This window comes from Plectropomus leopardus, chromosome 11 (assembly GCF_008729295.1).
Source record: "Plectropomus leopardus isolate mb chromosome 11, YSFRI_Pleo_2.0, whole genome shotgun sequence".
Classification (NCBI taxonomy): Eukaryota; Metazoa; Chordata; class Actinopteri; order Perciformes; family Serranidae; genus Plectropomus; species Plectropomus leopardus.
The window spans coordinates 754,351-766,913 of NC_056473.1; the positions used below are offsets into that span (position 1 = coordinate 754,351).

General features: G+C 38.4%; 1 protein-coding gene across 1 annotated transcript in view; it reads right to left on the reverse strand.

The window, feature by feature from the left end:
- LOC121950740 (cytosolic carboxypeptidase 4) overlaps window positions 1-12,563 on the reverse strand; it is a 149,038-nt gene that overhangs the window by 100,904 nt on the left and 35,571 nt on the right. The window contains exon 6 of the mRNA XM_042496838.1: window positions 2,976-3,013. Within this exon, the coding sequence (XP_042352772.1) occupies window positions 2,976-3,013 (38 nt within the window). The remainder of the gene's footprint in view (window positions 1-2,975; window positions 3,014-12,563) is intronic.

A 12,563-nucleotide genomic window follows, 5' to 3' on the forward strand; every position in this document is an offset into this window, starting at 1 on the left:
CAGGGATCAAGTGTTCCTATTTTATATATTTTAAATTAACAAGGCCAGTTTCTGCACAAAAGCATCCCACCAATGCCCTTTAGTTTTAAGCCAGTGTAACTCGCGGGTGTAAATCAAAAGGCAGAGTTTAAAACACTATGAAGTACATTATTGTAGTAAGAAACTGATTCATCAGGTGTTGATAATGCAAGCATGATGTACACTCCCCTGTGACAGTATTGTTGACATTGTAAATTAAAATCACCCAGAATTATTAAATTAGGGGACAGTGAATATAAAAAAGTAGGAAAAAACCCAAGTTCATTTAAAAAATCATTGTGGAGTCAGTAATCGTCTGATCTGTAAACAGTGGCCAGTATAGTTGGAATATAGTATAGTATAATAAAGTTGAGTTTTAGGTCAATGGACTGAAATGACACATACACTGACACAGTTAAAGAAGACACTCTCCACTTTTCCCTGTAGAGTATCAAGGGACCAGCACCCCTGCCAGAGGCACGGGTCTGACAGGTGTAGGCAAACCAAGGAGGGATAGTTTGATTATGTTATGAAAAATCATTGGGCTTCTGCAACCTCCCTGTTAGACACAAGAAAAAATCAACTCAATGTTACTTGTTGATCAGCGAGCGGATGTTAAATAACACAGAGGTGAGATTTTTGTTGTTAAAGTTGTTGTTAGTTGACCTGGCTAGGTTAGCTAGTGGTCTATGTTTAACCTAATCTAGTCTACCTGGACTTTTTTTAAGGCCTGGGAGTGAAGACCAGAAGGAACATACTGATTTAGTGTAATCATAGTTGAAACTCCATCTTAATACAAGGTGTATGTATTGCCACAAAGCCACAAAGATGGCAGGCAAGATCCAGGTGAAGATATAATGCCAGTGTTGGCTTAGATAGGTGTAATCATAGTTGAAAACGTTGTGCTGCTGTATATGTAAATATCATGTTACTGGAAGGAATACATAAATAATCCTGGTGAAAACGTGTCCATACAAGCAGTCTATCAATCCATATTGTTGCAGACGATGCGCCAATCGCAGTCCCTGAAGTGAAACAATGATAGCTGGAGGAGGCGAGGATCCAGCAACCAGTTACAAAATCAGTAAGTTGTTAGTTCAAAACACACATGATTATTGGTAGAAAACACATTTAATTGCCAATTAATTTATTTAAAAAGACTCTCGGGGCACAAGTATGTGAAATCTTTGTTATTTTTCTTACTAAAATTGTTTACTAAAGTTGAGAGTCTACAGCAGGAGTATTGTGTCCAACCTTGTCGTTATACACTTGGGTTCGTTTCCACTGTACAAACTATGAACTCTGTGTGCCAGCCCTGACAAACAATGAATACAATAAAAGGGATCCCAGTGCACTTGATTCACACTCAAACACAGGGACCCTATACTACAGACTGCCCTCATTGATACATCATACACTGCAAGAGCTAACATTTGCTTTAGCTGTTTTGTTTTGTTTTGGTTTGGTTTTTTGGTCTTTCCATTTTTGTTTATTTGTAGTGGTTGCAGTCCTGTCATGTCAAACGTAATAAATTTTATCTTGTCTTGTCTTGTGTCATATCTCACTGCACTAAATTAAAAACACAATTTTAAAAAATGCAAGCAATGAGGTGACAGTAAGAGAGAGTACTGTTCTCCTGTTGCCTTGAGACAGAAAATTTAAAAAATATGTCATGTTGTTTGCATGGGCACATAATCTGAAAGAAGACAAAAGAATCCTCATTTTGATGTATAAATTGAGTATGAGGAGTAACAAAGTGTGAGATTGTTTTTAAAGCAAAGAGGTAGAGGGGAGTTACAGTGGGGGATGTCATCAGTGATGTCACCCACTCTAAGCAGCACAATAGACATCCACTATAAACTCAGAAAACATCTGAAAACAGCATAAAATTCATAATGTGGTTTTACAAAAACACTAAAGGATATTGAAGTATAAAAGCTCAAAGTCTTATGAGAGGTTGAAAGATTTAATGTAGTCTGTAGCTTAAGTGGGAGGAGGAGCATATTAGAGTGGTTTCTCTGGAAGAATGCAGAAGCAGCACTTGATCACATAGCGCACCGAGCTGATAGAATACCTACAAAATCTGGTAGAAAATGTGTGAAAGCTGACGTAAATTGGAAAGTATTGCTGAAAATACAGGAATCTTAAAGTGCAAATGAACTGCCCTTCACTGCTAAAGAACCTGGAAGTGAAAAAGTAAAGCTTTCAGAGTTGAAAGCGGCTAAGAGCTGAAATACTATCTTAGGTGGAAGCTGAAATGAAACTAATTTGAGGCTCAAAATTCAAAAAGTGTCAGCCCTTTTGCTTAATTAGGCACATGGTCTGAAAGTGTTTTTTAAAATATCTGCATTTTGATGTATAAATTGTGTATGAAGAATGATAATTGTGGGCACTAAAGAACTTATATAGGGGTCATTTAATATTGAAAATGATATATAAATATATTAAGTAGAAAAAGGAAAAGAAAATTCATTTTGTAAAGAACGTTCTGATATTTGAATGCTTTTTGTAGCTGAATATATGCAGGTGAAGCGAGCCTAAAAAGGAAGTTAAATAAAAAATGTAAAAAAAAGATAAAGATCTGGATGTCAGTAGTGTGAATTCTGAATCAACATAATATAGACATGGATAACAATAGTACGAATGCTGAATCAAGATCCATATGATAAAAAAGCGCTTAATCAGCATTAACAAAAAGATAGTTACTTTATAGAAGAAGATAGGTGGTGAATGTGTGCTTGCAGCATTCACACCTGCAGCATTCACACCCAACAAGAAAAATGCCCTGGAAACACAGCCATTCTGTCTTTCTCTACAGAATATGAGTAGTGTTGTGTAGTAATGATGATGATGATGATGATGATGATGATGATGATGAAGATGATAATGATAATGATGTACACCTAGTATGACTGAAATCATCAGCTGGTGAATGACAAAGGTTAAGAAAAACTTACTTGTGCACAGCAGAGCAGCAAGCGCATTAATGGCTGCCCTGGAAAATAAACAGAGGGAGCAGTTAGCCTTGCAGACATTTGAATTAACAGATAATTAAATATGATAATACAAATATGCTGTACATGACACACTAGTGCAGCTGTACAAAAATTAGAGCATGATCATACCAAAACACACCAAACTGATTTTATCACAGTCAGTCCGATGTGTGTATTTGCTGTAGTTCTTTCGGAGTTGTTAGACAGCATGACAATATATTATTGGACATAATATGAAAACTTTCGAAAATTCTCAGTCTGGACTGACACTGGACTCACTATCACTCTCCTCCTATAACGAGCACACATTCACCCACTGAAATTTTTCAATCAGGACTCGCCCAACCGAATACACACAGAGCCAGTATTATATTTAAAGGAGCCGTATGATGGCATTAGCATGCTTTAACTTTTTAGCAACAGTGACTGCCCACTGATCAGCTTTCGCCACACATGGAGTCACTACGTCTCACCATGCCTGCTCCCCATTTTAGATGCCAGCAGCGGAGGGATCACACTTTCATATGGTGCTTTGCTGCCATGAAAATGAGCAAGAGTGAGAGACAATACTTTCTTGTGTGGACTCTGTGGCAGGACTTCCTACTGGTGAGGACAATCTGCAGGGGGCCATATTGGGCTGAGCTGAGAGCCGCAACCATGGCGTGAAAGAGAGACTCTGAAATATTTTGCTATTTCACGTGGGGGTGCAGCCAGAGCTGTCAACTCTCATGCATTGGCCATGAGACTCACGCATTTAATTGGCTCTCACACCACACCTCCGATTTCTCACGCTAAAATGCACATCAAGAGCCTTTTTATATGTTTAAGGTTAAAAACAGTTACCTGACAGCCGAGTTTATCTGTGATCTATCTGTTGAGCCTGAGAGAAGCCACTCATGATAGATTAGTTATGCTTGATTGATTAGGTTGAGCTTGCACGAAGCATATCGCGTAAAGATCCTCTACTATTCCGATACAGGCCCCCAGGAAGTGTGCCACACTCTGAAGCAAAATTTACACAGTGGCCAAAAGTGGAACTACAGCGTCACGTGATGCACACTGGCCCAGAAAGACTTTTCCCCATTTGCTTAACATTGGGAAAGAGACCTCCTTAAATCACTGGATAATTTTTTTTGAGACATGTTGACTTTTCAGAACACATTTTTTAACAGCCATTATTAAAAACATTAAGTCCTAAAGACATAAAATGCGTCATTTTCCGAATCAAGTTTTGGAATTTGGTATTTCTCCAGACATAAAAAGAAAGCGCATGAAACTCTTGGAGTCTCTGACACAGCACAGGCTTTGTGCTGGCCGTAGTAATGTATGTTAATAGTAGTAATGTTTGCTTCGAGCACTCGATTCGGGTAACTTGTGTGAGCAAGCCAGTGAGTCGGAGTCAATGCTCGGGTACACTGCAAAAACTGCCGATCTAACCAAGTGTAATAATCTTATATTTAGATTAAAAAATCTAGTTAGTCTTGTTTTAAGTATAAATGGAATATCTAGTGCTGACTAGGATAGATCATTTGACTTAATTCAAGTAAATATCACTTGCCTGGTCTCGTTAAGCATCTTTGTCTTTTTCTGAGTTATTTTTAACTAGATACAGGAGACAAGTCTGGAAACATCCACTTCAGGTCTATAGAAACCTTATTTTAAGCACTAGTATGTCCAGACAAAAACATCTAATTTCAAGCATCAGCTCTGTGGTTAACATTTTCCCAGCTGGTAAAGTTGCATTCAAACAGTGAGGCTTAAATTGTTTACGTCGCTTTTAATGACTGTCACACACATTTCATTAAGCAAGAGGGATGTCTATGTACAAATGCCTTTTTGGTTTTTGTATACAATTTTAAAAAATGGCAAGAACAGTATTGAACAAAGAACAATATTTCTTAATTTCTGTGGTTGTGATGCTTTTCAAATATCACACCAAACTAAGGTCACAGTACAGGTCATTTTGGTTGAAAGCTGTTTATAAATTTGTAGTGATCTGCTCACACAGGATTTGTTTAAATTAAAAAGCTTGTTAATATTTGTAGCAGCAACAGATTCAGAGTTGCCTGGTATGTAAACCATTCTAACTGTATCTTTGCCTGGTTTCATGTTAATAAAACCATGTTTTTCAAGCATTGCCATGTTTACTTATTTTAAGAACAAGCGATCTAATTTAGCTCCCTAAAAACAAGAATTTCATAATTCTAATTTTTAGTAATTTGATAGTAAAAAAAAGTACAAGTTTTGAGTGATAATAGGTTTGTTTTGCATTAACTAGGCTTAAATAAATTGCTTGAAATTAGTGTTTTTGATTTTATTTCAAGATTTTATGGGCTATAATGAGAGTCACAGAGTTTTACTGGTTTTAAGACATCTTAACAAGCAAAATGTGCTTACTGCACTGGCAGCCAAATTTGCTTCTTTTAAGTGCAAGTATGCTTAAATCTAGGGTGTTTGGCCTTAAATTTGACAGGCCAGGCTGCATTCAGCTGCTGTTAATCACTTCTACGCATGCTCAATGGGTCAGTAGATCCGGGTATTTTACACTTTTCTAAACCCAAAAAAGAGGTTTCCCTGCTTTATGCACCACTGAGCAGCTCTCATAGGAATGAATGAGGCCCTACGCGGCTGTATCCAGATTTATAATAGATCCATGGTCTGATATTCATTCATTCCCACAAACAGTTTTTAGCTGGCGTCATCATGCGCACATTGTACATGTACATTTTTTTTTTAAGCTTATAGGGTGCTTAAATAAAGCACAAAAGATTTCTGAGCATTTATACCTCCGACCGCCACAGGGGTCACACAGACTGCAGATGAAAGATGATACATTTTGCAGGGTTGTTTTCCGTGGCTATGATTTTTTTTAATTACGCTTTGCAGAAGCTGCCCCTACAAGAGCCACTGCTCAAGCACGCCAAGTTTGTAGATGTTCGGCAGAGGCTGGAATGTGGTGTAGAATTTCTGTTTGTTATCTGAGATTAAATACTCTGAATTCTATACTAAGGCACTTTAACACTAGGAAAATTCATTAGTAAGACACAGTATCACCAGAATTTTGTCTCTAAGCACACGAGCCATCCTTAATTGGCTTCTTTTTTAAATGCTTACTCCTTTGAGTTGATGGCCATGTATCAAAAACAAATAACTGTGATAACTGTGTAACTGTGATATCTTGAATTAGGTTTTCCCACCTACTCCCTTACCATGGGCCACAGGAGCATGACCTATTGAGCGACGAGTTCCTGGAATACCAGACTATGCCAATGCCACCCCTGCAGGACCCACAGAAAGAGATGAGGAGCCTCTGGGCTGAAATGGCAATCCGAAAACATAAGGTAATAATTATTCCTGCACACCAAGATCACAATGGAAATAACCCCTCAAGCATTATTGTTTTGTTTTTTTCTTCTTTTTTCCCTTTAACAGATGTAAAAGTATACTGTATTGTGATGCATAGTTAATTTTGTCTATTAAGACTAAATTAACTATGCATCAACCCATACTTATCTGTCAAAGGAAAAGAAGAAGAAAACCAAAAAAACAATAACACTTAAGTGCTTATTTCCACTGTGTTCTTGGTTCATTCCTCACAGGTAACAGGAGTAAGACTGTTCCAGAGGCTTGCAACAATTGCAAAGCTGGTCCTGGTGCTGCCCCACTCCAATGCGGATGCAGAGCGAGTATTTTCATTGGTGGGACTAAACAAGACCAAGACCAGGAACAGCTTGGCCCTAGATGGAACCCTGTCATCAATACTGGCAATAAAGATGGGGGGTCTAGAGCCCTGCTTCAAGTGGGAGCCCTCCCTGGCAATCATCAAGGCCTCAAAAAAGGCCACAAGCCAATACAACAAGGAACACAGATCTTGTGCATAATGATCTCCTTTCTGTGGCTCTTTGTTAATGTTCATTTCTGTCTCCCATCACCTTAGGAGACAGAGTCATGGAGTTTGTGTGGTGGAGTGTAATCCTTGGCAGGCTCCATAACCAGTATTTTCAGGATTTCCCATTTACATTATTATAAAGTGAGAATAGTTATCTTTATTGTATTGTTTGATTAAACATACACTAAATGAGCTATGCTGTGTCTTATGTCTTCCTGCCATGTATGCGGCAAAATTTTGGTTGGCTCAACCAAATCTCACTCCAAGGTTTTTTTAAAAGTTGGCAGCCCTGTGAAGCTCACTCGGCTACAAACAAAATGGGTGTGTGAGCATTTGTCGGTAATTTCCCTCGGTTAAATACCTCCTCTCATCATCTCAGAGAGACATTTTGGACCAGATCATCAGCCAAATTAATAATCAAATTCAAGGTATTGCTGTAGTCTGTACGTTACATCAATGTGTTCATTAATGCACATCACCGACACTGCTGCTGGTCATGCGGCACATCCACACCATAAAGTTGCACTCAAACCTGTATAAATGTGAATTTCAATGTAAATATCAATATATATCTTGCACTCCAAACATTCTTGTATATAACTTTAATTCCATGGTTCTGTTTCTTGCACTGTTACACTGTTACTTGTGTTGTGTTTTGTTTTGCACTGTAAGACTCGTACTTTTTATATTTTATATTTTATATTTTATATTTGTATCTTCTATTTTATCTGTTTCTTTTTCTATATTTATGTTGCACCAACCCACCAGAACAAATTCCTCGTATTGTGTTAACTATACCTGGCAATAAATCTTTTTCTGATTCTGATTCTGATTCTAGTAGGTTGTGTGATGACGCGTCACAGTAGGCTCTCATCATGGGTGGCTGAGACTAAAGCTCCTCTAAAAGGACCAAGATGATCCCCAGGAGCTTCTTTCATTAATTTTCAGATTGATCTCATCTCAACATCTAAAAGAGGAGAGACAGCAGTTGATGACTGCTGCTCGCTCATTCACAGAAGTGGATGAGAGGAAGCAAAGTAATGCAGTGGAGAAGAGAAAGATGGAGGTACAGAGCCCTCGCAGCCTCCACAATTTGCCCCCAGGATCAATAAAGTATTTCTTCTTCTTCTTCTTCTTCTTCTTCTTCTTCTTCTTCTTCTTCTTCTTCTTTTCCCATTGCTGCCTCTTTGGAGACACTTGCTCCCCTAAGTGCTGAGGTGATTGGCTATTAGCTAATGTTGTTAATGTTAATGTTTATATACATGGCTGTCCGTTTGTTCCAGTCAACAAAGAATATGAAGTTCCAGCCATCATTCTCTAATGGAGATGAACTTACATGAGATGCCTTCACATATCTTGGTAATGCATGCTTAAAGTGGGCATGGCTTTTTCAAAGAAGGATACATTTCGAAGCATTTTACAGTCCAAACTTAAAAAAATAATAATAAATCACCAGTACATGAATTTTTTAACACATCCACTGAATTGTGATGAAATTTTGGCACATTGCAACATGTAATCAATTCAGAAGTCTGTCACTCCAGCCAGTTCTCATTCCAGACTTGTCATATACTTCCACTCTGTCAGTGCTTTCACCGTATGAGCATGATGCCAAAAGCCACCTTCTGCTTCCACCTAGAATGCGGCTGCATGGCATCAGCTGAGGATACAACCAAACAAAACTGGTTATCAAACAATAGCTGGACAGCACCAGATGTGTCAACATGATATGTGCATGGGTGGCGTCAATTTAGAACATGGACGGGTGGAACTGGTTGTATGCGTATAAAATGTGGAAGGACAAAATCAAGTCAATCAAGCCAAGTACATTTTTTTTAATAAAGCCCATTTTACTAATAAAAATTTACCTCAGAGGGCTTTACAGCATACCACATCCCTCTGTCCTTAGACCCTCAGAGCGACTAAGAAAAATGGGTGAAAAGAAGACGGTAGAAACCATCAGGTTATACTGCCAGTAATAGTACTGCCAGTGACGTAATATAAGGAACACGAGTGTGCTTAGAGGGCAGGTGGGAGGCTTGGTGGATGGGTGCCACAAGTAAGTGACTTTCATGCGGGAGTCTGCCTCCTGTGTGGATGTGAGGGTTTTTCTTTTTTTATAACTAACCATGTGCCTCTTTTGCCTGAATCTGACCAGCCGTGACTTTATTGCCTAATCCTAATCATCATGACAGTCTGCACTGGTTGCAGTTTGCTCATGTTGTGTAAACATAACCACATGCTGCGCCATCCTGCCATGTGCATTTGTTGACAACACAGTAATGGCATCCTGGAGCGTAAACAGCTGATGCATAAGGATATCAAAACAACATAAGTAGACGCTAAAGGTCGCTGACAAAGTGGCACCATGTGAGAAGTTGGGATGAGAACATGTTGGTCATCTATATTTTTAAGAATATGCAAAATCAATTAACATCTATATCACAACAAGATTTGTCTATATTAGTCTTCAATCAATTACAAACAAATTTGTCAGACATACTCTGAGTTTTTAAATAATGTGATTACAATACTTTAACTGTTGTAAGTACTTTAAGCCTAAAAGGACAAAAATAACCCTGTCACATTTCTGCATTACTGGTTACCTTCTCAGTTCTGCTTGCACAGTGACCCATATCCCATTCAGTAATTTTCCATTCACCAGTATTTTTTTCTTTTTTTTAGTCACACCCACCTCATCAAAGCATCTCAGTTATCCTGTTCCTGATTACACACAGCTCATATCTATAGCCCAGCCTCACAGACAGACGTGGTCAGATGGTTATTCACCATTTCCATGCAAGCCTTTCCAGCGTTTACTCTCAGACTATTTCCTTGTTGCCTGCCCTGCCTGTCTCCAACTCACTTGCTTTGACTGCCTCCATCACAGCACACTACTGAACTTTCTGATATCTGTGTGTGTCCTGCTTATGCTGGTGACGCACCTTCCTTCTATTCTTGTGCTTGTTCACCGAAGCTTGAGGATCAGTCTTGTGCCTCTAGAACTAGACTCTCCTGGTGTTTCATTTACTTACTCATCCAATGTTCTTCTAAGAGGTGTATAAAGGGCTACTACGAACTGTCCTTTTTGTCAGTCTTGCTGCATCTGGGTTACAACCACACTCGAAATAACCCCAGTTTTGTATATGTGATATCATTGCCTCAAGTTGTGAGAGGGTGTGTGAAAAGCCGTGTCTTGCTGGTTGTGCAGTGAGAAAGTTCTGTGTTCTGGGGATAAAAAGGTTTGAGGTTCAAATTCCCAAGTGAGGAAGTACTAAACTTTCTAAACAAATCTCTCTAAAGTCTTTGAATTCACCTCACAAAAGCGGGCAGATGTGTAGTTTCGTTCAGGGTTGTATATTAATAGTTAAATTGTTGGTATACTAAGTTTTGTGATGTCCCGCTCCCCTGAGGCTGGTTTAGCTGTCTGGCCAAGAACCCAGTCAGCAGGGTGGAAGAGGTCGGCAGGAAACTACCTGCACCCAGTAAGGTGCATCTTCCCGTTTCTGCCTGTTTTTTGTGAACTCATTTGGTTTAAACATTTAACATGCCTGGTCTTGCGCTACTTTTTCAATTTCCAAATTAAAATTCCCAGTAACCTGTTGAAAATCTTAAATATACACCAAAGAACTTATTTCGTGTCATAGTTAATCTTAGTCAATATCTGCTAGCCATGTTTCTTAGTATTTGTGGTGGATTTAGCTGATTTGTTCAGTCACTGAAAGTTGTGGTCTTTTGATGCAAAGGTTAAAAGCTCAAATGCATTTGCCATTTTCCACATGTTCTGAATACTTACATTTTCCAAGATAACTTTTGACACTTTACAGGAAGTAGCACTGTGTATAAATTAATAGACATAGGACACATTTAAGTTAAAAATAAAATGGAAATAACACAAATGGAGTCATCACATTTTCTAGTAAAGCCAAAGGCCACATTTAATTATAAATTTTAATAATTTCATTTATATATGATATTATATTTTTGTATGTGAAATGAATTAGTCATAAAATATTATATACTTGATCATGACAGGATCGCTGTCGGTGCAAACAGCCATCAGAAAAGCCCTTAGCAGTGCTGCCAAACAATTTTTGCCTAAATGGCATGGAAATTTGGGTGTTCCTTCGATTTCACCATTCCTATCTTTCGAACTGTGCAGAGAGGTTTGTGGTTAAAATTAAAAAGCTAGCATACAGGGTGTCTGGTGGCTGAGTGGATAAAGCAGGCACCTTATGAATGAAGGCAGTGTCCTTGCTGCCTTGGGTTCGACTCCTGCACGTCCCTTTGCTGCATGTCATCCCCTTTCACGCAAGTGATCTCTCCTATCTAATAAAGGCTAAAAAATGCCAACAAATATAATCTTTAAAAAAAAGAAAAGGTAGCATACAAGCCTGTTAAAATGTTAGTAATAAATGGTCAAAGCAAATTGAAAGTTTGAAGCCATGGGAGACGGCAGACAATAGCAAACATAATGAGAAAGAACACAAAGATGTTAAAGTAGAGTAAAAGAAGAAGAAGAATAACCCTTTCTGATCATTTTGAAGTGATTTGATATTTCTATTACCCAGTTAATCAGTGTGCAAGTGCAATTTGTATTTTGTCTCTCATGTTGTTCTCTTGAAGTTTGTACCATCTTGTACAGTTTAAGAGTTTTTTTTTTGTTTTTTTTTTTTTTTTTACCAATATCTGCAGAATTAATAGACAACAAAGTAATCTAAATGTAATATCTCAGTGGGATATTTGACTCAATGTGTGTATGTCCTGATGACCAATGTCAGAGATTTCACCCATGTGGGCAAGTATCTTCCTAGAGCAGTCTTTACATCAGGCTTCAGGGGACAGCACTCTTCTGAACCTAATTGTATGTAAGTTCAGAAAATAGTGCAAATAAATTTTTAAAAAGGTGGTGCGTCAAACTAAATTATAGATCAATTAACAAGATTGTCATATTGATTACTGTTTGCTCTGCACACTCTGTTCATGTTTAAATGTGAAAACAGGTCATACTGAAGTTCCATGATTGTTTGATCAAGACCTGACAACACGTCATTTGAAATCAGAAGCTCTGCTGTTGTTGCGTTGTATTGAATGTTTAGAAGCCAGCTGACAAGTGGCCTAAAATTTAAAACAAGGATATTCTATTGTTTGAAAGAGATGCATATTGCGTCTCTGTGGAGCAGACCTGCTTTTTCCTCCCGACTGCTGGGTTTGTGATATGGTCTTTCTCTCCATTATTGACAATGATAATGAAAACTTCAATCTACAACCAACCTATGTTTTGTGCATTCGTGTGTGTGTGTGTGTGTGTCTGTGAGTGAGTGCTTACCGACAATTATCCATGACATTTTACAGAACTTTTCTCCTCCTGATCTTCATCTGTGTTTAAGAGGCTTTTTATTATGTTCTGCATCTTTGTGAGTGAGGTGTGCTTGGTGTGTTTGGGTTTTGTCTGTTTGCTTGTTCCCCTTCCCCCCTCATCCTCTCTCACTCTCACTCACTGCACACCTGATAGTCATCTGCAATCAATACACCGCTCTGCCAACCATCTCCTCTTGTAACAAGTACTCTGCACCAACTTCGGTCCCTGCTACATTGTTGTGTCATATACGGTTTAAACTGTGCCATGCATCCAACTTCTTAGCATTTGTCTTTGCCAG